Source organism: Grus americana, chromosome 1 (genome assembly GCF_028858705.1).
Source record: "Grus americana isolate bGruAme1 chromosome 1, bGruAme1.mat, whole genome shotgun sequence".
Taxonomy (NCBI): domain Eukaryota; kingdom Metazoa; phylum Chordata; class Aves; order Gruiformes; family Gruidae; genus Grus; species Grus americana.
Window position 1 is genome coordinate 86,955,271 of NC_072852.1, and position 27,347 is coordinate 86,982,617.

Below are 27,347 nucleotides of genomic sequence, written 5' to 3' on the forward strand. Positions count from 1 at the left end.
GGTTTTTTTTTTCTTTTTTAAGAGCTTCATATATATATTTATATATATAAATTATTAGAATGTGTGTTGGGGCTTGGGAGTGCGTGGGGAACTTTGTTTGGGTGTTTTTCCATAGCTGGGTTGTTGGTTTTCTTTTCCTTTTAATGGTTAAGTAAATATATATATGGGGACCAATTGAGAGATACAACTGTGAAATCAGACACGCACGCGGGGGCAAGGGAGTCACAAGTTGCTACATAAAACTGCCACGTCTAATAGGATGTGCATGAGTTAAAGTACATCAATTAGAATGGGTGAGGGGAAAGGGGCAGCCACCATCTTAAAAGACAGTCCCAGGACGCAGTACGTTCAGCCACATCAGCTCTCCCCATGGGGCTCAAAGGGGTCATGGTGGTGATTGCAGTCTTGAAAAGAGTCTCCTGGTGCTTTGCACCTCGTAGCCATGCCCGTTCCAGTCAGCCGTGGGAAAGCACAGCCACCATCTTGCAAACAGTCTTGCGGTGCTTTGCACCCTGATGGCTGGGACCAGTCCCTCTGCAGGCAGGAGCGGCCACTTTCGAAGGGGTCCCGTAATGCTTTGTTTGCATCTGAAGGGATGTTGGAAAATGGGAAGCCGCTCTGGCTAATCTGAAAAAGTTCCACGTTGCTTCTCTGTATCACTAAGCAGTATCTTACACCTAAAGGGGGGTGGGGTGTGAGGAAGCATCTTGAAAAAAGACTGCTGGGTGTTAAGTTACTTCTTGGCCACACCTTCTCCTCGCAGAAGCAGAAAAGGCAGCAGCGTTGTGTACATGAAGTCCTGTAATGCTCTGCACTTTATATTTAATGCAACTGTTCCCCCAAAACAAAGGATGGAGCAGCTATCATCCTGTATTCTCATCAGTCTTTGTCTTTTTGAGCTCTGTGCAATGCCAATTCCATTTTCTTCAGAGCTCTGCTGAAATCACGTACCGATCGTTTCATGTCCGTTAGTGGTGTTGCAGTCCCTCCCCGTTTTCTCTCCTCCACTTTCTGCTCCCAGGATGCCATCCCGTTACTTTTTGGCCCGTCTTGTCTTGCACTCTACTGCGTGGTGGGATCAGGATGGGTCAACTCTGCAGCTTCCCCTCCCCCAGGATTTGGTTGATTGCTCCTCTTGAGAGAAAGACATGATGATGTCACGTTGACAGTAGGAGTCCATTTAAAGGGGTTTGTCACTTTCTTTCTTCAGGTGACTAGGATAAAGAAGAGGAACAAGGTGATTGTGAGAGAGAAAAAGGGAATTTAATATCTACCACTGCATTTTGTTATTCTAGTCCCGCACGACACAGCTGGCTTCTAAAGTTTTGCAAATCTTGGACGTACGAAATGCTATCAAAAATGTACAACATTGCAGGTCTCTCTTTCCCAATGTGTTTCCCCAGGCACTTGTGAAAGCCCTGTCTTGGCAAAATCATCCAACCCTTGCGAATGTTTGGTATTTTGGCAGGGTTATCAGTTAGTCATGACTGTAGTAGCATGTGCAAAACACACGAGTTTACCCCCAACCCCAGAGCAGAGGAGGTGGGACCCCACACAAGATTAGCCACTTGCCAAGAACGACCTTCCTGGTGGCCAACCCACAGCTGTGGGCTCAGCCCGAGTCACCCACTTCAGGGACAACCCTCCCCTGTCCCCACCATCTCTGCCAGCCCCAGGCCAAGGCTGGGCCCAGAGGTGTACTTGTGAGGACAGAGCAGTCTGCTCGCCCCACGCTGTGGGGGAGAGCAGGTCCATGCACCTGTAGTAATCCTCCTGCGTCGGGAGTGGCACACCATGCAGAGGGTGATGGGCGTGAAGCCACTGCTGCTGTTCCAGAGCCAGGCGCTGCAGCTCAGCTGACTGTGCGTGCATGGCCTGGAGCTGATGTGCTGCTGACATGGGCGCGGAGAGAGAGCCTGGCAGGTCCCTGTAGGGTGCAGCTGCAGCCAAAGACAAAACAGAATAAACACATTAACATAACAGCTCCATCCTCACCCATGGCCCCAAAGCTCAGTTGAGACGCTACTGCACTCCATTTCCCAGGCTTGCCCATGTGCAGGATTTGCTCATCCCCTGAGAGCGTAGGCCTGTCCTATGCCATGCTGGAGCTCTGTTCAATAGACCTCAGTTTGGTCCTGTGACCCCCCCATGACCACGTTGCCCCTTGGAGCCCTGCTGATGCTCTTCAGAGGAAACCAGCAGTCCCTGTGAGCACCCTTACCAAAAAGCTGGTGGCGCAGCACTTCATTCTCATGCAGAGGGTGAGGCAGGAGAGGGTTGGGGATGGTTCCAGCTGGGTACGGTATCCGGGTGAGGTGTGATCCCGAGGCGAGTGGGTCGATAAGAGGGTGAACAGAGGCTGAGGCTGGGAAGAAAAGATATCACAAGATAATTATCCCGTGCTTTGTAAGATGTAACATGGAGAAAGGCACAAAGCACAACAAGAGAGACATGGAGAGGGTCGGTGTGTGTTAGGGATAGAGATTTCAAGGCTAGACAAATGCAGTACCATGTCCTTCTGAGTGTTACTCTTTTTGCCTGCACTGAATTTCACATGAACTAGTCTGGCATAGCTCTGTCCCTAAACTCCTCAGGGAGAAGTACTGCTCCTTAAAGTCAATTCTGCAAGGACCTGCTCTGCAATCATGTCTGTACCCAGTATTGTGCCTATCTGCCCACCATGGCTGTCATTCATGTGCATGCTCATATTGGGTGCTTCCATTTCCAGGTCTCATCCAGCACAGCTGCTCAGTGCCAGGCACTCAAGTTTGTAAGTGCTATCTAAGGCTGAAATGCAAGGTACTATTTATATGAAAAACTGCTCTTTCCAGTGTTTTGGACTCTCTGCCGGTGCTGGCTGGAGGTGCCCAGCAATGGAGCATGGGGGAAAATGGACATTCATTTGTACCTGATGCCATCTCTTGAGTAGTAGAGTGTGTTTGTCTGTCTGTGACTCTGCCACCAGATCCCACTGACTGCTCACCATACCTGAGCAGGCACAGCTCTTTTTTCCTATTTTATTGTAGTTTAGGCTTTGTTTCCCTGAGATTTTCATCCCTAAACTTTTTTGTTTTCCTGTGGGATGTGGAAATGGAAGGAACCACCACTCAATTCTGAAGGACAGCAGCCTCCAGTTCCTTACAATTAGCCCATCTTCTCTCCCACCATCTGCAGCAAGAGCCATAGGAGCAAACTAGAGAATCAACATTTCATTAGTCCTAAGGATACCAACGAAATTGTCAGCAGGGCTCCCACTCCCTCTGCAGACCACAGTGTGAGGGATGCTGTCCACAGGACTACCACCTTGGTAGCCACTGGGACCCCAGCACTCATATTGCGTCCCCAGAGATCCAGAACTGAAGGCCGTGGTGCAAACATCTCTGCTCACCACTAAGCAGTGAACTCACAAATGCCCCAATACTTGCAACAGATGTCAGTGTCCTTGGTGGGATGGGAGCCAGGGCAAGGCTGAATGACCATGATGTTGACCTCTTCTGGCTGAAGAGGCAGATCTGGAGCTTCAACCTCTAGTCTCGGCAGCTTCTGGGCTTCCCCAGGGCCAGAGGGAGGGAACGCAAGGAGGGTGCAGGAGGAGGGAGAGCAGAGCTTTGTGCAGGGCACCACCACCATGGGGTCCTTACCTGCATGTATGGCATCCTGCTGGTGGAGATGGAGGTGGGAGTGGATGTGGGAATGCTGATGATGGTGAGGTGTCACATTGAGCATCTGCAGCCGAGCCAGAGGGTCATTGCTGAGAGCAGCCACCCGCTCAGCGTGCTGGCGCTCAGCTGCCAAGCGCTCGGCGTAGGACATGTCGGGACGAAGAGTCGGGCCAGCAGCCAGCGCCAGCCTCTCCCGCTCCAAGTGGCCCAGCCCTGGGTGGAAGGGAAAAGCGGGATGAAGGCCGGGGGCTGTCTGCAGACTCAGCCCGCCATGACGTGGGAACGGATCCATAGCAGCAGCTGGCACGGCATGGAGCTGCTCCAACTCGGCTGGTTTGACTTCAAAGCCAGGCTTGAGACGTTCACGCAGGTCCCGGTCCCTCAGGTCTCGTTCACGGGCTTCCCGCTCCCTCAGCTCTCGCTCCCGTGTCGCTGGATCACTGCTGTAGATGGCCGGCACATTGTACCCCAGCAAGCCTGGGTCAACCGCACCCAGCGGCACGTAGAAAGGGTGGTTGCGGTTGCTGGGGGACATGACGTGGGGCCGCGCATATTCGCTGAGGGTGCGCAGAGCAGGGGTGTCAGGGCCCAGGTACGGGGGAACAGTCGCTACAGCACTGCCCTGTTCAAAGGAGGGACGGTGAGGAACCGGCCCAAGGGATGAGCACTCAACTGGCCGGCCCTCCTGGGCCATCTTCTGTAAGAGAGCAGAGACACCAGTGTCAGAGTCCCACCAGCAAGCAGCCAAGGGGGTCCTGGAGCATCTGCCCCATCTGTGCTGCGGCAGTGGGACCTCCAGACCTACCACGCTCCTCTCCAGCTCCCGCTCCTTCTCCCGCTCCCGCTCCTTCTCCCGCTCCCGTTCCCGTTCCCGCTCCTTCTCTTCCCGCGCCTTCTGCTCAGCCTCTCGCCGCACTTTCTCCACCAAGTCTGCCCTCTTCTTGGCCAGCTTGGAGCCGTCGAGGGGCACGAAGTACAGATCTGTGCGGGAGCAGGAGTTGAAGCCACGGTCCAGGTGTTTGTTGAATCTGGGGGCAAAAGGTGAAGCCTGTCAGCACAGAAAGGGCTGGAGGGCATGGATGGGGACAGGGGCAGGCAAAGCCAAGCCCAGCACTGTGGGAAAGGGAAGAGCATCATGTAGAAGGCAAAAGGGTGCAGCTGTGCCCCACGCTTAGGGCGACCTCCCCTTCCCTGCCTCATATGTCCCTCCCCAGCCTGGGGACTCCCCCACCAGCTGCCCCTCACCTGGCTGACTGGCTGGCATGGCTCGGCACATCCACCACTTTGGGGGGTGGCGAGGGGCTGCGAGCAGGCGGCACAGGGCTCTCGGGAGGCTCGTACTCCTCCGACGGCTCCTGCTTGATCTGCGCGGCGCTGAGGGGGAGTGGGGGTGGGGGTGGGGCCGGGGCAGCCATGCTTCCTGGCAGGGGTGGTGGGGCAGAGGGAGCGGGTGAGGCGGCTTTGTAGCCCCCTGCCACAGGGGAGGAGGCCACTCGGTAGCCAGGAGGGGTGGCTGCTCGGAAAGGGGCGGCTGAGGAAGCGGGGGGCGAGCCTGGCTTGTAGGGGGCTGGGGGCTGGAAGGTGGGGACAGGGGAAGCAGCCCGCTTCCCGTAGGGGGCCACGGCTGAGGGGGGTACCGGGGGCGAGACAGTCTTGTAGGGGGCAACGGAGGGGGAGGCCATGGTGGCAATGACAGTGGAGAGGGTGGTGGCAGCAGAGGTGACCGGAGGGCCGGCCCCATGGGCAGGGGAGGGGGGTGGCGGCGGGGGGAAGGTGTAGGTGGCAGGACTCTGCCCTGGGGGGTGAGAGCACATGCTGGGGTAGCTTCCCTGGGAAGAGGCAGCAGAGGAGGATGAGGAGGAAGAGGAAGAGGAGGAGGAAGAGGAGGAAGAGGGGGCTGCGGCAGCAGCTGAGGGAGCCTGGCTGTAAGCAGCCTGGCTGTGGGGAGGATAGAGGCGCAGCCCGTAGGTGGCATGGGAAGGGTGATGGCTGTTTGACTCCAGGCCGTGGGGGTAACCCCCGGGGGGCTGGGGTGGAGCTGTGGCTGCCGGGGAGACTCCCCCGCCGCTCCCATGGCCATGGTGGTGCTGCTGGGGCGGCTGCTGGTGATGGGGGGGCTGGCCAGGAAAGGGGGCTGCAGGGTGGGAGCCAGCATTGCCTAAGGGGCGGCTGTAGGGGGGAGGCCCCTGGCTCCATACTGGCTGGGAGGGCAGGGAGGGCTGGGTGTATTTGGGGGGCTGGCTAGACACAGAGAGGCCGCTGGGTGGGGGGAAGGAGTGGCCATAGGAGGCACTGTAACTGGGCAGGGGCTGGGCCGGGGAGGCCTGCGGGTACTGGGATGAGGAGCTGGAGGGCGGCAGCGGCGGCGGGGCATAGGGGTAGCGAGAGGGGGCCAGGGCTGGTGCCTTGTCCTGTCCCATCCCATGGGGTGAGGAAAGGTGGCCGCTCAGGGCCTGCCCCACCATCCCTGGGGAACTGGAGGCAGCTACCGCATTGTTGAGCGGGCGCAGGGCTGGTGGGGGAGGCAGATTGGCGGAGACATGGGGGAAGGAAGGGGCCGAAGCCGGGGGGGCGGCCGGAGGGTTGGCTGGGGGTGTCTTTTGAGGAGGGAGCCCCCCAACCACCGATGCCAGCGAGATGGGGGTGGTGGGTGGTGGATTGTGCTTGGTGCTGAGGGTCTGCTCGCGACCCCCTGGTGCTGGGAGCCCCCCGACTCCACTGGCTATTTTGGCCCCAACTTGGACCACATTGGCCGTAGGGTAAAGTGGAGCATGGGTGGAGGAGGAGGAAGAGGAGGAAGTGGAGGAAGAGGAGGAGGAAGAGGAAGGGGGAGCGGAAGGAGCAGCAACAGCAGAGGAGGAGGAGGCTGGTGTCTGTGGGGCTTGAGCCTGGAAAATGCGGGAGGCCTGGCCCTCCAGCTGGGAGTGGTAGCTCCCCGGGGGGGGCCCCTGGGAGTGCACCTCGCCCGGGAGCCCAAAGCTGGGCTCGGGTGGACGGGCCAGGCTGTCGGGAGGGGGAGCTACCGGCGGGCTCTGGGGGAAGAGCGGAGGGTGGTGGTAGGAGTGAGACGGCCCCTGGGACAGCACGGAGGAAGAGTCAGAGTCATTCTCCACGCTGCCAGGGCTGTAGACGCTGGGTGATGTGCTCCTGTTATCCTGGTCAATGTCCCGTGGATCACTGCTCATCTCATCGTTGAAGCTGTGGCCATCGAGGCTGTCAACATCGGATGGGGATGGAGGGCAGGGCAGCTCCTGAAGTAGGAAAAAGGAGATGTTATGTGGCCTCCCAGGCCACGCACAAAACTTTTCAAGTTCCCAGAGAACTTGCTTTCTGACCTTTCTTTGCCAGCACTAGAAAACCCCACAGGAGACATTGTCTGGCAAGGTATAACTAACACCAGCCTTCCTGCCTCCCCTTTGAGCAACTTCAGTGCTCTCAGGTCCTTCATGAGCATCACACACTCAGGGAGGAGGTAACAATGGGCACCTTGTGTACAGAGGCAGAGATGGAGGGCAGGGAACTGTTTCAGACAAGGTTGAGGGCGAGTAGATACGAAAGGTGCTAGCACCACCACCACCAGCAATGGGCTGTTAGCCAAGGTATGATTCAGTGCTACCACCAGGTGGCATGGAGCAGCACGCACCACTGCGCCCAGCACAGCCCCCAGACCCAGAATTGCTCGTCTGATCCCTGCGGGGCTCTCCCTTGGCGAGACCCGCTCCCCTCCAGCCCCCCGGCCCTGAGCATCAGAGGAGGCTCCGGCTGCCCCACTCCTTACCTCCCGATGTCCCCCTGCACTTCCCAGTCCCTGCTTCTCCCCACCACCTCTCGCCTTGGGCAATGAAGCACTGGTGATTCAACAGTTAGCATGCACAATTAACAAGTGCCACTCTTGAGCCTCGGGGCTTACAAGAGAGGCTAAACTGAAAAAAAAGATCACTGTTGAGCTGAACGGAGCATGCCCATGGAGAAATTACATAGGTGTAACCATAGTGGTTTAATTACAATGACCTCATAACGCGGGCAAATATCCTCGTGTTTGCAGGCCCTTAAGGTGAGTTCCCTGGACAGGCTAACAGGGAACCAAGAAGTGCAAGAGTCTTCCTCCAACCATCTGACCATCGATCCAGCCCAGTGCTGTTGGCATTGCGGAAAAGCCCTGTCACAACTATGCAGAGCGTGTGCGTGAGCAGGTTTTGCACAACCATCACCCAGACCCCATCATGACTTAAGAACCTCTGTTTCACACTGCTTTGGGAGAGCAAAAGAGGCTGAGTCTAACCTGACTGGTGCCAGGAGCCAGGCTCATGCCACTGAGCCGGGAAAGGCAGGGCACCTGCCCAGCTCCAAGAGTGTGGCAGAGTCCCCTGCAGACAAGGCAAAAGAGACGGAGAGCTTCCATCTGCTCAGTTGTCACTCCTGGTGGCATTTTTGCAGTGCAAAACCCTAGGTGTCAGGGCTCCCAAGCAGCAGGAACTTCCAGCCAGGTGGTTGTGAGCAGCACAGGTAGGCAATGGGACCTAGGATATGCCAGCAATCACAGCAGGGACAACTCACCTCGGTTTTGGTTTTTTTGGGAGCGTTGGTGTCCTCCCCTTCACTCTCTGAGATCTCTTCTGTTCGGCCCTGCTTGTTGCCCTTGGGGGTGCAGGATTCCTCCACCCGGCCTTTCTGCAAGGAAGAGAAGGAGAACAGGGAGGTGGGAGGGTCAAGGGGAAACTTCCCACCCTGCCAGACCTTCACAGACTGCAGCAAGTGAGACACAGCCACCACAGCACATGTGCTGAAGAGCTTAGCAGTGCAACACTGAGCCAGAATGTGGCAAAAATTAGCACTAAAAAGGGCTAGTAAGACAGAAGAACAGTTCTTGGGAGATGATGGGAAGTGCAAGATGCTGAGGATGAAAGTAAAGAGGGATCCCACCCATTCCAGACAGCTAGGAACCCAGCATGAGTTCCTCAGTGAATCCCTTCTGGTCTGCATCCCTGGATCCCTAAACACATCCTACCCAGTCTGGGCAGTTCTCGGGCACCCCACATTCATGTACTAGCTTATACTACCTTTGTCGCTTGTCGGGATTTCTCAGCCTTGCCATCACTGCTGGATGTGCTGATGCCCCCGGGGGAAGCTCGACCCCGTGACCTGAGCTCCTCTCGGGGCCCTGGAGTCTCTTTCTTCCGTCCACTCCGCATTGACATCTACGAGAGCGATCACTGGATCAGTCCTGCTTTGCATCTCCCTCCACTCCTGCCCTGTCCCCAGTCTTCCAAAGCCCCTGAACCCCTGGGACACCACTACACCAAACTCATATCCACGAGCTTTGCTCTGAGCCTCAGTCCCAACCCACACCTCCCTTCCCATCTCACGTACTGAGTCCTTGTTCTGTCGTGTCTTCATTCTTTTGGGTGTGGGACCCCCATTCTCCTTGGCCCGATTTGATGAAAACATAAATTATTATCACTCCGCACCCCCCTTCGGCTGTTCCCGGGGAGGCGGAGATGGGCAAGAGCAGTTCTTCTGGAAGGGGGGGCTTACACCAGCAATGCAACAAGGTCCCAGTGAATCCTGAAAGGCAGACAAGGAGATGAGAGAGTACAAAGAGTGAGTGGAGTGTGAGACATCTTTTTGTGATCTGCTATAGAAATATGACAAAATTATTTCTGTTCCCTTAATTATTTTTTACAGATGCAAGGATCTTTACCAAAAATGCAACAAACTTATCAGAAGGGAAAAGATTTGGGCCACTGTCACATCTGATTTCCAATTTCTAGGAGTGATGCCCACACGATGGGAGGTAGGCAGTCCTCCAATTTTTTTCAGGAAGCAGGGAGGAATGGTTATCAGTATGTTGATTGTCCTCTGAAATAATTTTAGTGTTTCCATTTCCTTGTTAATTTGATCTTCAGAGAGAGAGGGGGAAAAATAATGGGAAAGTGCTATAAATGTTCCTAATGACAACTTTTCTGACTTCATAAGTTCCACTTGTTGTCAGTGCAGTAAGTTACACTACCCTTAACCAGCCATGTGCTGTCATTAGCTAGCTCTGTATAATGAGCCTTCAGTGGCCTTTGCTGAAGGGGTATAACACAGCCCTGCCTTCCCCAGAGCATATGTATATGTGCACTAGCATGTTATGCAGAAAATGTGACAAGTCTTGCTTAGGCTGTTCAGTGTCCAAGGTACACAAATAGCTGCGAGAAAATGCATTTAGCTTTGATTTTGCATGACACAAACAAAATCAACTCTGTTTAGCTTGGAATGCCTGCCTAGGTTTCCTCCTCCATACACTAGACTGCTGCTCAGTGTACCACGTAAGAGTCATGCCCAGAGATGCAGAGTACACCCTTAGACTTTGCAGCAGGGAAGATTTCTGAGCTCCCTCTGAATAAATTCACAGCTTTGTGCTATGTCCAAAAGCACCGTAGATATTTAACATCCTGTTATGCCACACAGTTCCCAGTTTGGAATATGAAAGCACCATGATTGTGTTAGCCTGGGAACTGGACTGAGAGCCTAGGAACTGGACTGAGAGTCTAGGAACTGGACTGAAGTGATTCAGGGATGCTGCTCCTGAAGCTAGTTTGCTTGGCTCCATCTGGCTCAAGATCTTTTGCACTGCACTGTACCACACAGGTATAACCAAAAAGAGATTGTCCTTCCCCAGCCTGTCATTCGAGCTCCTATACTTGGCCTCTGGAATGGACAATCTGCAAGGCAAGGAAACATGTCCTGTGGATGAGGCATCAGAAGAAAAGATCCACATCTACTGGGTTATATTTTATGATCCGGAAGCATGGGGAAGTTCTGTGAATAAGTATAAGACTTGAGATTTGGGACTCCTAAAGGCCATCCCAGACCTGGAAAGATCAGCTTCCAGCCAGCCAGTGCATGAGCAGTCTGAATGCACTTTCATTGCTCTGAGACAGGAGCTGAAACCACGGATGAGAGCAAAGGTACAAGACAGAAGAACTCCTGGACCTCCTGTGCAGACCTGCCGCTGGGCTGTATGGCCCTGGAGTCACTGGTTTCCACCGCCTCCATCTCCCTACATGTGAAAAGGGAGCAATGACACTGGCCTGTCTCTTGTGAGGCTCCACATCTTCCCTGACCAATGCTTAGAGAAACCCATCCGGAAGGTACTTGGGAAGAGCAGGGGATTGTTTGCTTTAATTTCATTAATATTTTATTTGACCCTCATCATGAAAACCACAGGGGACTCATCCAGCATTAATTCCCACACACAACAATTCATTAACTGAGACCTCTTCTTTAATAGAAAAATAGCTCATGATGGTTTACAACTGACCTAATGGAGGCAGAGCATTCTCCTAATCCCTACCAGCTGACACATTTTACAGCCTTACATTTCTGTCATACTTTGGCCTTTAGTTGCTAATTCAGCCAGTTACACTGATGCTATTCTAGATAAGCATCTAGAATTAACATTTCTTACATGAAACAAACATTGTAAGGCGATCCTAATTTAACTCAACTTCAACGCATGCCACGTTGGCAACCTTCAAGTATTAGCTCAGCTCTGAACACACAGAAGCAGCGACAGCACATTACCAATATGTCACTGCTCTTTACATTCAATAGGGATGCCACCCACACCTCCCACACCAAAGAACCGAACATCATAATGCACAGGTCTCTCTTCAGCTTTCCAGTAACCCTGTAATGACAGGTCATCTTTCCAGAGAAGTAAGTCAGAGAAATAATATGCAGCCAACCACATACTGAAACTTCCCTTTTTAAAAGAAATACCAAATCGGTACTTATGTCAACCGCTGAATATGCAGTACCAAACAAAGCCAGAAATTAACCACTGGGGCAGAAGTTTCTATCACTTAGAGAGCGAAGACTTTTCTAAAATATACAACAGAATTGATGCACACATTATTAGGCTCAGTACAGCAACTGTTATGTCAGAGGCCAGACAAGAGGATCACAACACTGCCTTCTAATTTTAACATCTATGAAATAAAAGCTTGCAATGTGAGCCTTGACAATTAACAAAGTTACACCTAACCCTTCCCCTCACCGAAGATCCCTGTAAATGTCTCTGAAGAGTTCTTAGGGCTCTGTGGTTTTGGAAAGGAAATGAGACATTTGGCAGGGCTGCTGTCGAAGGGATAACCTTTTCCTGGCCCTGTGAAGCCCTTTACAGGTTTGATTGAGTTACGAGGCATTGCGAATTGCTATTTTCTGTCTGTGTTTCATACAACCCAGCTTGGTTTGGCTTACTGCCCAAACCCCTCCATGTTCTCATGTAAGCCCTGGTGCAGTCTCCTGCGAGCAGCGCACACTCAACAGGCATCCCCATGTGGAATCCAAAATGGATCCCACTCCTCCTCCTCCCCGGCTTCAAGTAATTCTCCTTGCCAAAGGTGGACTGTCCTGCATCGGCAGCCAGGAGATCATGGGCTCCAGTTCTCCTTCTATTGAAGGATGCAGGCTGTAGTGTGGAGCAACTCTTCATGGGCAACAAAACTGTAATCAAGTCCATCTCAAATGAGATGGACTCAAGTTTTACCTACTTTACACCATTGGTCTCTCTTAGAAAGCTGGGTGAATGTTTGTCCTTGGCTCAGGATGGCATTTACATGCTAGATTGAGGGTCTGAGAAAATAAACTTTCCTAGATGGCAAGAGAAGCAGAGGAAACGGGAATGAGACCAAAATGTCTGGGATGGTGTTTAGGGGCTTGGCCGGGACTGTAAATGACAGATGAGTCCTGCACACCAAAGGCTAGCACATACTGGGGCTGCAGACACAGGTACACCCAGCACATGTCCCAACAGCAGGGAGGCAATTTCCAGTGAGACAGGGAAGCCTGGGGGGTACCTCCAAATCCACGGAGGGCTGAAGAGTTTTGTCACTTCGGCTGGTGCTCAATGGCAGAGCAAACTCCAGGACGGGCAGCCCGAGTCCAGGGCTCCGGTCTGCTTGAGAAGGTTAAAAGCCAGCTGAGGCCCAGCTAGCCCTCCCTGGGGCCAGTGACAGGAGAAGGGAGAGCTGAAAGCTCCCAGCATCCATGCCGATTAAGAAGAGTGAACACCACCATTACTTCAGCAGCATTTCTTTAGCTAGCAGACACTGAAGGCCCGATTCAGTCCTTACTAAAATACAACTGCTGGTACTCGGTTGTCAATAGTTACCATGGTGTCTTCATATTCTTTTGTATTACTCCTCACTTGGGGAAAAAAAACCAACATACAAACAAACAAAAAAAACCCACCAAAAAAACATCTACTTGGTTTTATTATCTACTACTCCTGATCTTTTCTGACTGCAATATCCCAGTAATCTCAGGTGGATTCAGACCTGGTCCAAGCAGGAGGGGAGGCACAGCAGGCAGAACGTGACTATGGTACGTGATACACAAGTTCCACCTGAGGTAGCCAGTGATGATTTGGGGGTGGAGGGGAACAGCACAGATTTAGCTTCCTCTCTCCGCCGAGGCTCTGCCTAGGCATTGCCTTTGGTAGGCCATATACCTAGTTGGAGGCACCGAGTGCAAAGATGTCAAGGTGCACGGTCAGATTATTCAGTCTCAAAAAAGAAATGAATTAAAAACTCTGCCACTCATCAGGACCACAAATGCTGCAAGAAGGGACCATTCGACAGCATCTGTACTTTTAAATAAAACAGTGCCTGTTCTCTGGTCCTGGGGTGATTGGCATTACGCAGCTTGCACTGGATGGCAAAATTCTCGCACCCTCCAAAAGGGGACGGACACATCTAACCTGGGCCACTGGCAAGTGGCATGGTCCTACACTAACTCCTAAACCAAGCTCAGGCATCATCTGGGAGAGCGCTCCTTGGCACGGACCAAAGACCGTAGGAAGGAACATCATGGTAATGGACAGCCAGTGCTGTGCAGCAGTACTGTTACTATAAATGCAGCCAGCATTATCTTCCACTAGATGCCAGTCCATGGAAAATAAGCTTGGAGCAAGGAGTCACTTCTTCCTTTAGTCTAAGTACAGATGTTCTGAAGTTCAAACCTCTTGTTTTCTTTGGTTGGGAACTGTTGAAAGTATACAGTGACTATTCCTTAAGTCATTTTTTGAAATGTAGGAACTACATCCAAAATCCTAAGTGAAATCAAAGGCATTTGGCTTGCAAAGGCAGGGATTTAGAAGTCAGAAGATGTGAGAATTAAACTGAGTCTGTTTCTCTGCAATTCATTAGCTCTGTTCCCATCCTGGTTCTTCCCCCTTCTGCAAAGGGACGACGGGTTAGCACTGGAGGGAGGAAGCAGGGCGGCGAAACAAACACAGCTGCTTTCTAACACATTGCAGACGCTGGAAAGTGTCCTGAAAGTATGATGGGATGATAACCAATGGATCCCTCTCGACAGGTAAAGATCACTCAGAAATAAGTGCCCACCAGAACAGTACAGCCAGGGGACATGCACCATGGGTGACAAGTCAGAAGTTGGCATATTTATATATACTGCTCAGTGAATGATGGTCACAGGCAATACATTTTTAATTCCCATCTCCATTTCCCTCATTTATAAAATGAAAGGAAAATTCCCAGAAATTTAATTGGAGTTAGCAACTGTGTAGTATCTTGAAAACATGAAGTTTTGTCCGAAATATTGCAATCAGACAACCTGAAGTACAACATTTCCCAATGGCTAAGTACCTGACTTCATGTTTCAACCCTGGTGTCTTTCTATAGGGCACAGTGGAGACAGGGAGGGAAGGAAGGGGAAGGGGGTTGTGTTTAGTGTTAGACAGCAATAAATGAATAGGTCATGGTTCAGGTTGCATGTCACAGCCTTAACATCAGTCTTATGATTGAGCATGACATTACTGTGAAAGGGAGAACGATTGTGTGAGCAAAGGGATTAGGATGCCAAAATGGTTGAGTACCAAGATGGCAGTGGGCAAATACTTGCGGCTAATACCATCTTGGGCGTGACTATTCCCATGACTTGCAAATTTTTTTTACTCAGTAAATTTTATTAAGAAGAAATATATTTATGCAACACCAAATGAAAGGTAGTTTTGAAACACAGGCTTATATCGGTCTCCTACAAAATAATTACAATACTGGCTGGATGCAGGGGCTGTGAACTCAGGCTGGAAGGTGGATTAATCAAGGAATAAGACTGTAGACCTGGTTCCAATAATCATACTCCCCTTGAAACTCTTGCCTACCCAGTAGATGAAGTTTGCTAGGGGACTGAATACTCATGAGTACAGGCTGAAGGCAGTTGAGTGCCAGCTAAAGCTTTCTCCACCTGCTCGTCCGGCTCCCATGGGCTACTCCTGCACCACTGCAAGCACACACCCCACAATCAGAGCACACCCCTCCCTGTCCTCTGCAGCCCCCCAACACTGCACCTGTGACAGGAGCATCCGACCACCAGCAGCCGTCGGACGCAGCCAGGAAGGGCTGAGACCTGCCCCATTAAGGAGGCTTGGCAGCACGGTGTTACACAGAAAGCTTAAGACAGAAATGCCAGGAAACAACCATCTGCAACCGAAGTGAAAACTGCTGTTACTGCTCAGAAATTAAAATATACAAGCTCAGTATAACAACAGTGACAGTTGTCAATTTTTGTAATTTTCTATCAGTAAATTGATTTTATATTGGCAATGTACTGGAATTTCATTGGAGTCTTTCATCTTCAAAATATTGCATAAAATGGGTCACTATGAAATGTTTAAATACACTTTCAGAAACTTAATTCTGTACTGATGGGCAAACTACACGCACTTTAATACACAAGATGAATGAACCCTCTTGATTTACATCTACCCATGTATGTAAGAGAAGATGAGGTTCAAGAACACCTGAGGAACCTGAACATACACAAGTCATAGAATCACACAGAATGGCCTGGGTTGGAAGGGACCTTAAAGCCCATCTAGTTCCAACCCCCCTGCCATGGGCAGGGACACCCTCCACTAGACCAGGTTGCCCAAAGCCCCATCCAACCTGGCCTTAAACACTTCCAGGGATGGGGCTGCCACAACCTCCTTGGGCAACCTGTTCCAGTGCCTCACCACCCCCATAGAGAATTTTTTTCCTAATACCTAATGTAAATCTACCCTCCTTCAGCCCATGGGACCCAATGAGATGCATTCCAGGCTCCTGAGGGAATTGGCTGATGTAGTTGCCAAGCCACTCCCCATCATATTTGAAAAGTCATGGCAGTCAGGCAAAGTCCCCAGTGACTGGAGAAAAGGGAATATTGCACCTTTTTCTAAAAAGGGTGCTATATTACGGTGACTACTGACCAGTCAGCCTCACCTCCATGCCTGGTAAGATCATAGAGCAGATCCTCCTGGAAGACATGTCAAAACATATGGAAGACAGGAAGATGATTAGAGACAGCCAGCATGGCTTCACCAAGGGCGAATTGTGCCTAGCTAATCTAGCGGCCTTTTACGGTGGAGTGACCACATCAGTGGACAAGGGAAGAGCTACAGATGTCAACTACCTGACTTCTGTAAGATCTTTGATATGGTCTGCCACAACATTCTTGATGCTAAATTGTAGAGATAGGGGTTTGACGGATACGCAATTGGATGGATGGATGGATGGATGGCCATATCCAAGAGTTACAGTTAACAGCTCAATGTCCAAGTGGAAACCAGTAATGCATGGTGTCCCTCAGCAGTCCATACTGGGACCAATACTATTTAATATCTTCACCAATGACATAGACAGTGGGATTGAGTGCACCCTCAGCAAGTTTGCAGATGACACCAAGTGGTGGAGTTGATATGCTTGAGGGACAGGATGCCATCCAGAGGGACCTGGACAAGCTCGAGAAGTGGGCCCATGTGAATCTCATGAAGTTCAACAAAGCCAAGTGCAAGGTCCTGCACTTGGATTGCGCCAATCCCCACAATCAGTACAGACTGGAAGATGAATGGACTAAGAGCAGCCCTGTGAAGGAGGACTTGGGGGTACTGGTGAACAAAAATTTGGACGTGAGCTGGCAATGTGTGCTTGCAGCCCAGAAAGCCAACCGTATCCTGGGCTGCATCAAAAGAAGCATGGTCCTCAGGCTGTGGGAGGAAATTCTGCCTCTCTGCTCCACTCTCGTAAGACCCCACCTGAATACTGCATCCAGCTCTGGGGTCCTCAGCAGAAGAGACACATGGACCTTAGAGCAGGTCCAGAAGAGGGCCACAAAAACCAGTTAAAGGGATGGACCACCTCTCCTGTGAAGACAGACTGAGAGAGTTGGAGTTGTTCAGCCTGGAGAAGAGAAGGCTCTGGAGAGACCTTATAGCAGGCTTCCAGTAATCGAAGGGGGCGTACAAGAAAGCTGGAGAAAGACTTTTTATCGGGGCTTGTAGTGATAGGACAACGGTTTTAAACTGAAATAGAGCAGGGTTTAGACTGGACATAAGGAAGAAATTTTTTTACAATGAGGGTGGTGAGACACTGGAACAGGTTGCCCAGAGAAGTTGTGGATGCCCCATCATTGAAAGTGTTCAAGGTCAGGCTGGATGGGGCTTTGGGCAACCCGGTCTAGTGAAAGATGTCCCCGTTCATGGCAGAGGGGCTGGATGATCTTTGAAGGTCCCTTCCAACCCAAACCATTCTGTGATTCTATGATTCTATGCCTAAAATAATATCTCCCATGCAAAACAGGGACTCAACCTGAACCAACAGCTTTTAATCCTTTTCTTACATGTACTTGTTGACTTACCTGTCAACAGTACTTGTTGACAAATTCACTTCTCCCCAGGAAAATAATAAATAAAAATTAAAATGCTCACATTTCAGGAAAGGGTGCCAAATAAGAATACTAAGAATAAACTTGCAGAGTGCTGGCAGTCCTAGGAGATAAAGCCAATTTACGTTTTATTAAGTCTATATTAATGTTTTGTTTTCTTAATTCTGCACAACTGTGAGGAGTAAGAATGTTATTTTGAGTATGAAAGCTGTAATTCTGGAACCTCCATGCAATGAAAAATGTATCTGAGAAAAAAAATATTTTCTGATGAGCAGAGTGAAATAAAAACAATTAGAGCTAAAGCAAGGTAATAAATAATAAAAACATTCATGCATTTAACAATAGCTTAATTTACAGCATAGAAGATATTAATTTTTGCAGACGCAACTGAAAATAAAGTTTGATTCACTAAATGAAGGTTAGATGTACTAAAGAAGGTTACGTTAATCGTAAAACGATTCCTGAGGGCACACTAAAATGACTGTAAGTATGTAACAGATTTACTTAAAAATCTCAGAAGAATCATTCTATCTCCCCAGAGGAGGGCCTCTGGATCTCTTGAAGACACAGGCTGGCAGAGCCCAGTGGGGGATCACAAAACGCAACACACTGGGCTCCTCCCTCTGTGAGTGGGATGGAAGCCTACGGATGCACGGTGCGGAGGAAGGACACATCATGCTCTCCATACTCACTGATTCAATAAGTGCAGCATCTTCTATATTTGCAACACCTGAGCACACCTTACCTGTGGAGCTGTTAGGGTTTAAGGGTCTATTGTAATACTTAACACCCTTCTTTTTATACATAGATGTCCCTTTACTAAGGAATGCAAAGTAAATTACTCAAAGACATCGCAGACTAGTTGCCCAGACTCAAAGGAAGATGTCGGCTGGAAGGGACCTCTGCAGGTCTCTGCTCCGAACTCCTGCTCACAGCTGGGCTGACCCCAAATCTAGATGGGGTTGCTCAGGGCCTCATCCAGGCAAGTCCTGAACATCTCCAGGAGCGAAGCTTCCCCAGCCGACCTCAGACACCCATTCCAGTGCTGAAACACCCATTACCAGTCATAATTTCCTAGCTGCAACTTGTGACCATGACTCCACATACCTACCATATCTCCTCACTGTTGGTACATGGAAGTTATCCACCTGTCAACTCATCATGGTTCCAGACTTCTGCTGCAAATCTTTACTGGGGAAGATTGCTGGTAACTTTGCAGCTGCAGGACATATGTAAGAATACAGGAAACCAGAAGCTGAATCCAAAGTCAGGACAGCCACCTCACCACCCCTCTCTTCAGTAACAGACCAGTGAAAAGCATGGTCACCCCTTTCTGCCAAGACCCGAATCGTTCTGAAGCTGGCAGAGGAAGGTCCGGGCAAGGATACGACTCTGCTCAGAGCCCTCAGTCCCAGGCAAACTAGTCAGAGTGTAGAGAAGAAAGTCAGAAGGATCAAACTCTGCAAGTGGGTCTGAATGAATGAAGTGCTGAAAGTATCAGGCTAGGTGGAAGAAAGCCTGCTGGATCCTCACAAGGATCAACGTCCTACCTCCCAACGGCATTAAGTTAGGGGACACTGTCAGTATTGCAGATGATGATGATTTAAGAGAGAACTTAAGAGAATAAAACACTGAAGAAGCAAAAGCAGGATGGATATAGAAAAAGGGCAAAGGGAAGCCAACGTGGCTGACAAATAAATTAATGAGGGTAACAACAAGGATGAGAACTAACTGAGAACTGTAGAAGGACTTTCCAAGAGGAGTGATTGGGCAATTAGATGGCACGTGAACTTCAATCTAGATAAACACAAAGCAATGCACACAGAGAAAAAAACAACTCCATCTCCACATATAAAGTGATGGACTCTAAACTGAACAGTGCCAGTCAAGAGTGATACCCTTGGGATGCGAGAGGCAGATCCATGAAAATGTCACCTTGGCATTCAGCAGCCATCAAGAAAGCAAACCACATGCTAGATACTCCTGAGAAAGGAGCTGAAAACAAAACCGGGAATATCGTTATGTCCTTGCCCAAACCCATGGTTTTCCCACATCTTGAAGTGTGTATGCAGTTGTGCTGCCTCCATAGGAACTAGAAAGGGCAATGAAGAGGCATGACTGAGTGGGTTAGACATCTCTGCCCAGAGAAAAGGGTTACCAAGTGAGGACACGATCAAGGACTGTAAAACCATCTAGGAAAAGTAGAGGTTGCATAGGAAAGGATTTTTCACTGCCTTTTCCAGTATAAGAAATAAGGACCATCAAATAACACCACAAAGAAACAAGTTTGAAACTAACAAAAAGAGAGAATTCTTCTTGAAATGGGTGGCTACAGAATTTCCAAACAAAGAACACTATGGGTGCTAGAAGTTTGCATGGATTCAAGGGGAGACTGGAGAGTTTCATGCAAGAGAGAGTAACTGGTGCTTGCTGAATAGTGAGAAACCACATCCAGCTACAGCAGTCCCTCCGCTGAAAACCACTGGAAGCCATAGGAGCATCAGAGGAAAACAGCGCATAAGTTTGCCTTAATTCATACTCCTTCCTAGAGATTTGGTAGTGACCACTGCTGGAGCAGCAGACTCTGGACTACATGGACCTAGTAGGGTCATTGGCATGTTTTTAACAAGTTCAACAGCACAAAGTGGTGAGTGATACACCAAGGCAAAGAACAAGCACACCCACCCTAAGAACTTCTGCTCATCTGTAGGAAGGACTGAGGAGAGGAATTTATTCATCACAGGGGAGCTATGGGCACCATTGTTATTTTGAAGGCATGAGGCAAGGTATTCTTAAGCAATGAGAAAAAGCATTAATGGCACTGGACATTGCACTTGTCAGACATCCTCTGGTAGACCATGTAATGCTTCAGTTACCCAACATCAGGGAAGATGAAGGTGGGGATTGAAGAAGGTGCAGAAAGCCGTTTCCAGAATGCTCAGGGACACAGAGCATAACAGGGGCAAAAGAAAATCATTAAGATAGACCTCACTAAGTTTGCAAAAGCCAGTAGATGGCATGGTGCCCAAAGGGACCCAAGGACATCCTCTTGATTCTGTGTTTCTAGGGATTCACGACTGACAGCGAGGCCAATGTGAGAGCCATTTGTGCAAAGGACAAGAGCCTGAACAGGAAGAAGATGGACAGACAGATCGAGAAGGAAAGGAGTGAATTGGGGCCAGGGACATTGGCACAGGACAATCGTACAGCAGACCCAAGACATCAATAAGCTTTGAGTCACTCCCTTGCTTGGGATCCCACAGTTTTTCATTGGTCTACAGAACTGGGATGATCCTGCCCTCACCTGTAGGGCCAAGGGAAGAGGAACCCAATGGTGTGTCACAGGAGGATTTACATGGGAAGAGATCACTGGAGGTCTCCAAACCCCCTGTTCAGAGTAAACTGCAAAGCTAGAGGAGGATGCCATGAACACTTCAGAGAACAGTTTCCCCAGCCGCCCTGGGAGCCTGTGCCAGTGCTGAAGCACCCTTGGGAGAAAGGAGAGGTTTTGTCTTACCTACTTCACCAAGTTCGCCATGAAGTACAACTCTAGTTCTTACGATTTTATGAAATCGGAAAACATGATGCTTATGGCTAAATCAAGATCTTCCTGGCCACAATACAATAAAGGATTAAAAGCCACAAGTATCTAAAATTCTCCCCAATCCCAAGAGAATTCAAAACAAGCAATTATGCCAAAGTGCTACCACCTACAGATACATAATCTACCTCACAGACCACAGACACAGGCCTCCACCTCTCAAGCGGGCACCTGAGCCCAGAGACTGATCCCAAATCAGGCTCAGACTGGACTGCCAGGAGAAAAGGCATGATGGCAACTGAAACCACTGCCCGAGATATTTTTAATGCCTTGGGTACCGTCTGCAAAGCAGCATGTGAAAACCCGTGGGCTGAAGCTTGGTGGACAGCTATGGCACAAGCATGACCTGTCCCAGCAAAAAGACCTCACACGTGGATCCACTGTCAAAAACCAAGTCCGCCAAAGCTCGCCGTTGAGAGCCCACGGTGGCCCATCATGGAATTCGTTGGTAGCTGGTGAAAGCACCGGCTGAACAACGTTTGCAGAAACATGGGTAAAGTCTGCAGGTGGTCCTGAGGCAGGTGAGACGGTAAATGATGAAATGGAAACTCTGGCACAGACCAGTTGGCGTTACTGCTGCAACAGGGTCGTGCCGAAACACAAACGTTTTAGTTATGAAAGATTTTTACATGAAGAACAGAAGAACGTAGTAAGCTTTTGAGGATGAAGATCCAAGGACACACAGAAGCTCTGAAATGGCCTTGTAATTAACAGCTAATAGCAAACTGAACACGAGTTCCCAGCACGAGACTTCTAAGGGGGCTATTCCTGAATGAATGAAATCCACCAGCGCATAAAGAGAGGAATACTCTTCAGGAGCAGGAATAGAGACGTAATTTTTACCTGACTATATATAGGATTGGTGAGACCATTACGGGAGGAGCGCGTGCAGTTTTTACCTGCGTACTGCAAAAAGGATGCTGGCAAATTGAAAGCTTCCAAAAAAGAACAAGAAGGACGTCTGGTAACTCCTTCCCCTTACAGTAAGAGCCTTAAGAAGCTCAGTATATTTAGCTTCTCGGAGAAAAGGTTAAAAGGCGACTTGACCATGGCCTATGAGTACTACAAAGGGAGAAGATTTCTGACAGCAGAGGGCTCTTTAACCTGCAAGACAAAGACCCCAGACCCAATGAATCTAGATGAAGCTAGACAAATTCCACACAGAAATAGTGCAAAATCTGAAAAGTGGGAGAAATCAATCACTTGAAAAACTTGCATAGGGATCTAGCATATCACTAGATGTCTTCAAGTGTTTTGTTTTGTGGGGTTTTTTTAATTTATTCTAAAATAAATACTCTAATATTTTCTGCAAAGACCACCAGGTGACATTCCTTGCCATGTGCTGTGCAGGGGAGAGGTTCAGCCAGTTGACCAGAACAGGTTTTTCAATGCTGAAGTCATTAGCAGTCATCAAGAGGTTGGCCAAGAGGTGATGGGGTCTAGCTCTGGGTGAAAACGTACTTTGAAAGCAGCGGTCTAGCAATGTATGAGGAAAGCTTGATGGATAATCATGGCTGGATAAACCACTCTTCATGAAGGGTGGATCCTCTTCACATGTCTGGCAAATTCCAAGTAATTCTGAGGAAAATCACTTCATCTATTGCACTGCCTGAAAGAAAGCAGTACTACATCCAAAATACTATGCTATAGATACAATTTATATCCAATACACTACAATATATGTATCAATATAAAATTTAATGTAAGATATTATGTATAAGATATATTATGTTATACAGACTATTATATATATTGTGATATATACACACAGACATAAATATATATATACACACACAGAGTATATCCAATTCGCTGTCCAAAGAGATGAAGGTTTCTCAAATGCAACCTTCACTTAAGTGATCTATAACACAGAGAGACCTTCTGGAAGAAACAGGGCATCACCAAGTGCCTTGTAAGGCAGGGAACTACCAGACTAAAATCTTCCAGCTAAACTGATCTATGATGAACAATCAGGAGACATGAAGGAAGATTGAAAGCAACCAGCTACTCTTCTTCAGCAAAGCCCAGACAGACCATCATTGGCTAAAATTGCTCAGAGAAGATATTGCAGTTACCCTTTGGTTTGTAGGTGAAAATACAGCCACAACAATCAAACATTGATTTTTTTTTCAGGAGACAATAACAAATCAGTGTTTGCTGCCACAGCAAACACAAAAAACAGACTGTCAGTGATTTCTGCAGGGGGCATTATCAGAACTGGAAGCAAGGCAATGCTTCTAAAGGGATCTCTTCCTCACAAAGTTGACCTGTGTTAAACTTTTAATGTATGCCAAATCCTCACCCCCAAATGCTCAAAGCCCAAATCAGCCAACCAGACTAAGGCAGAGAGGTGAAGCTCAAACCACCTGAGCTGGAAACATCCCCTCATTCTCCATACACGTCTCATGAGGACATGGGTTGTGGGCCCACAATTGCCCACCACATGACTGTAAGGACAGAAAGATTCTCCAGTGTTCAGTTCAGCGTGACACAAAGAGCAATGGGACATGCACCTGGCCAACCTGGCAACACACATCTTAGCCACCGCTGCAGCCTCAGGAACTCAGGCAAGGCACTGAGATGGAGCATCTCATGTTCACGTTAAACCATCCACTGTGACCAGACTCAGGCAGTGATCACATGAATTAATTCTGCAGAAAATACATACCCTAGGTATAGCTCACTTGGTTAGGAGCATGACTTTTTCAAAGATGCCTCCACTTTAAAACACACTCAGAACTTGTGTTGCCTTCTCTGCTGGCCTTTAAGAAATTTGTAAAACATTACTATTCTGTACTTCACTAGGAACAGTCCTCAAGAAGTACAGATGGAAGAGATGAAGTGATAAATGCAGGAAATATACTTCATACTTCCATAGCATCTCCTAATGGAGGAAAAAAGAGATCAGAAAATCCACTGGAGGCAATTTTTTTTTTTCTTTTGGTCCAAAAGAGAAAGAAAAACCAGAACTGGGGAAGGTACAGCCTGACAGAGGAAGAAACCAGGTTCTCAGAAGAAAAGGCAGACACCTAAAGAAGAAAAATGTAAGATTGAGTAAACATTCAGGTACATATTTAAGAAGGGGCACAGCTGAACAAATGCTCAGACCAACTCCAGAGATGGCATTGGCAAAGGTATCACACCCCAGATCTGGTAAATAAATATCCTTCCCTACACAGCTCTGTATTCCACAGTGACTGCTCTCCTCGACTTCACCTCCACCCCCCAGAAAAATACTGACGAACATGGGGAGAGCTCCAGGAGGAATCAGGAAGGTATATAAGAAAGGACAGAGGTTGAACTTTGGAAAGAGCAAAAACCTGCCTGATTCATTTCAATTACAAATAAAGGCTCCCCCTCTTGAAGAAAAATACAGACCAGGTTGCTTTTAGTATAGTGATCCCGCTACGCTATAGAATCATAGTTCCTTGCACGCCCAGTATTATTTTGGAATACCAGTCTGCCCACAAGAAACCTGATTGTAATTCCTTGTGCAGACAAACCTAAAGGTGAGAAAACCAGAACCCTTCAGAGGTATCCAAGGGGTGCAAAATCTGGGGGAGGTGGTAAATGCATGTGAAGAGAGGTAAAGGCAGGCCATTGCAACAGGCTAAACCTGTTAATCTTCTTCATTAGGATTCACTGCACATTTAATTTTCAAATGTTTGGAGGGTTTTTATGGTTTCCAGCATGAACCATGGTATTATATGTTCACTTAACGGCCATACTTGAAAAGCTCCATCATGAATCACAGTTGGAAAAGTCTGGTTTGAAAGAGCAGATCATTCCCAAGACATAAGGGAGATACACAAACAATTGGTTGTACAGCCACCAATAACCAGCGTAAAAATAAAATCTTGGCCAAGAAACAGGGAAAAAAGGATGAAATTCATTCCAACAAACAATTTGACCATTCACATTTACAAGTGTATCATCCATGGGTAATGATCTTGGAGCTCCAGCCCCTCAGGGATGCACGTGCAGCACAGCAGCGATGCACAATACCCTCAGCCTTAGAAGAAAGGAGGGTCAAGCTTTCACCTCAAACAACTGTGGGATTTGGGTTAAGAAACTGAGGTAACCAGGCACAGATTTGGCTGATGCACTGACACCTTGATTCTGGTAGGAAGGCAGGGGTGAACTCTGAAGCTTTAGGCATAAGCATACCTGCAGGGTTTGTAACCACGCTCCACCGTTCAGGTGGACACAAAATGAATGGCATTGCCAACTCCTCCTCTGTTCTGCTACACACCTCAGAATAATGGCCCACTACTTTCTCCTCACTTTTTCAATGCTGGAAAGCATAGCGGTTCCCATGCAATCCACCCAATACAGAGATAAGGAAAAGATTTGAGTGGCTAGCTCAGTAAGGACATGCTGCTCCCCAAGAACCACAGCACTGCAAAACAGACCCTGCAGACAAAAGCCATAGAAATTCTTACTTGCCAGGATGGCTACTGTAAGTAACTGGCGTAACACTAAGACAGATCCAAAGAAAGACACTGCCCATCTCAAACTTCAGGAACATACAACAGCTATCAAGGCAGAACTCAACAGCAAGCAAAGGCAGCATGTAAAGTAATGCCACGGTGACCAAATGGCTGCCACTTCAACAGCACAGCGGCCACTTGGCAAAATACAACCGGCAATTCGCTGGGCAATGAGAGCCGAGGCAGCCACAGGCCAGCAGAAGACAGCAGGGCAGAACCACCACCGGCTCGATGGCACAGCCAGAAGGACAGCGTGGGAAATACAGATGCCACTTCTCCAAAAGACCTAAATAGTAAAAGGACAACCAGCCCAACACACCGAGGGATCTCAGCCGGCTCAAAGGGAGCGCAAACGCCATCCCAATGCCACCCAACTGTACAGGTCTTGTCTGTTCCCTGGTCCCCAGGTAGCAACCCAGCGTTTCAGAGGACAGGGCAGCAGGTCGCCAGGTTGAAGCAGGTCGCCAGGTTGAAGGTGGCATCGGGAGGGGCAGCATCCCACCCGTGCCTGCCACAGAAACGGAGGGGGACCAAACACACTTCTCGGCGGGTCACATCCCGATGGAAACGTTGTTTCCAAACGTTCCTGCCCGCTCCCCAGCCGCACCTGGGAAAGCGGGGACAATACGAGGCTCCCCGGGAGGAGGGGGCCGCTCGGAGGCGGCTTTGGGGGGCCGGCAGCGCGGGAGCCGGCCCGGCAGGCAGCGTGCGGGCTGATCCCTCTCCAGCATTGTTGTGCGTTCCTCCCCGCACCGCGCCGGCCGCGAACTCGGAACTCCCGCCTCGCCCCGGCCCCCCGCACCCCCCGCCGCCGGGCACTCACCCCCCTGCCCCCGCCGAACTTTCTGCTGCAGGGAAGGGGGGCTCCGTGGGAGGTGACGTCACGCCGGGCGAGCAGCGGGGGGTGTCCCCGCCCCGGGACCCCCGCGGCGGGCGCGGAGCCCCCTGCCCGCCCCCCTTCCGGAGAGAAGGCGCTCCGCCGCCGTCCAAGGCAAACAAGCCCCGGGCGGGCGGACGGCCTGGGGCGGGCAGCGCCCCCCCGGTGATTTACGCGCGCTCCCAGCCCCTGCCGGGACCCGCCACCACGGGGAGCGGGATGGGGCCCCCGCCCCGCCGAGCCTCCGTGACCCGCGGCGCCCCGGCAACCTCCCGGCCCCTCGCCGCATCCACGCCGGGACAGGCACCGCCGGGGGCCCTTCCCCAGCGCCGCGGGGGTTAACCGCCATCCCGCCCTCGCCCCCCCCCCCCCAACTTTACTGTTCCCCCTCTCCCCCACCCCCCTCCCGGCAGACAGACCGGAGGGAAAAAAAACACCCGCGGAAGAATGCAGCGAGTGGGCGAAAATGACAAGCGGGGCGGGAGCGGCTGTGAGCGGGCGAGGGACTCACCGGCGGCTCCGGAGGGGAGGTCGAATGAAGGAAGGAATGGAGGCGGCGAGGAGCGGGGGGAAGGGATTTAAACACTGCCCCCCCCCCTTTTTTTTCCCTTTCCTCCCTCCTCCTTTTCCGCGCTCCCTCGTTTCCTCTCGCGTCTCCGGAATAACCGGTCGGTGGCGGGGGCAGCGGCTCCGAGGGGGTGCGGCGGGAGCGGGGCCCCCCCCGCCCCGCGGCTCTGTCGCCCCCTCTCCCGCCGCGCACCCCGCGTTCAGGCGCCGCCGCCGCCTCTGCCCCGCCGCCCTCCCATCGCTCCGACCGCTGCCCGCCTTAGCCACCTCCCATTTCCGAAGAGCCCAGAACAAGCCCCCCTCCCCCGCCCCTCCGCTCTGTCACCCCCCAGCAGCGCTCGCCACCGCCCCTCCCCGCCTCCCTTCCCCGCGGGGGCCCCGCGAAACACGCACACACACACCCCACACACAACCCACCCGCGGAGGGCGGGAGTGGG

At 50.4% G+C, this 27,347-nt stretch overlaps 1 protein-coding gene across 3 annotated transcripts; it reads right to left on the minus strand.

Annotated features, from left to right (window-relative positions):
* Nucleotides 1-127: 127 nt before the first annotated feature.
* Nucleotides 128-27,347, minus strand: ATN1 (atrophin 1). 3 transcript variants are annotated; one of them, XM_054810017.1, is made up of 10 exons: nucleotides 27,328-27,347; nucleotides 9,033-9,227; nucleotides 8,723-8,860; nucleotides 8,220-8,333; nucleotides 4,908-6,913; nucleotides 4,468-4,690; nucleotides 3,642-4,359; nucleotides 2,222-2,365; nucleotides 1,760-1,940; nucleotides 128-1,214 (listed from the first exon to the last, which is right to left on the minus strand). In XM_054810017.1, exons 2-10 carry the CDS (start codon nucleotides 9,108-9,110, stop codon nucleotides 1,181-1,183), a joined length of 3,636 nt encoding a protein of 1,211 aa, XP_054665992.1. In that variant the 5' UTR covers nucleotides 9,111-9,227; nucleotides 27,328-27,347; the 3' UTR covers nucleotides 128-1,180. The 3 variants fall into 3 exon arrangements, with proteins under 3 accessions (XP_054665992.1, XP_054665983.1, XP_054666002.1); XM_054810008.1 differs by lacking the exon at nucleotides 27,328-27,347 and adding an exon at nucleotides 26,855-27,152; XM_054810027.1 differs by lacking the exons at nucleotides 8,723-8,860; nucleotides 9,033-9,227; nucleotides 27,328-27,347 and having other exon boundaries at nucleotides 4,908-6,910; nucleotides 8,216-8,329.

What these genes read in the sequence shown, in the direction of transcription:
- ATN1 (XM_054810017.1), bottom strand. Translation starts at nt 9,110, where the DNA reads ATGTTTTCATCAAATCGGGCCAAGGAGAATGGGGGTCCCACACCCAAA. An exon ending in CACGACAGAACAAGGACTCA is followed by an intron (nt 8,861 to 9,032) that starts GTACGTGAGATG and finishes TCGCTCTCGTAG; the next exon opens with ATGTCAATGCGGAGTGGACG. An exon ending in GCAGGATGCCATACATGCAG is followed by an intron (nt 2,366 to 3,641) that starts GTAAGGACCCCA and finishes TTTTCTTCCCAG; the next exon opens with CCTCAGCCTCTGTTCACCCT.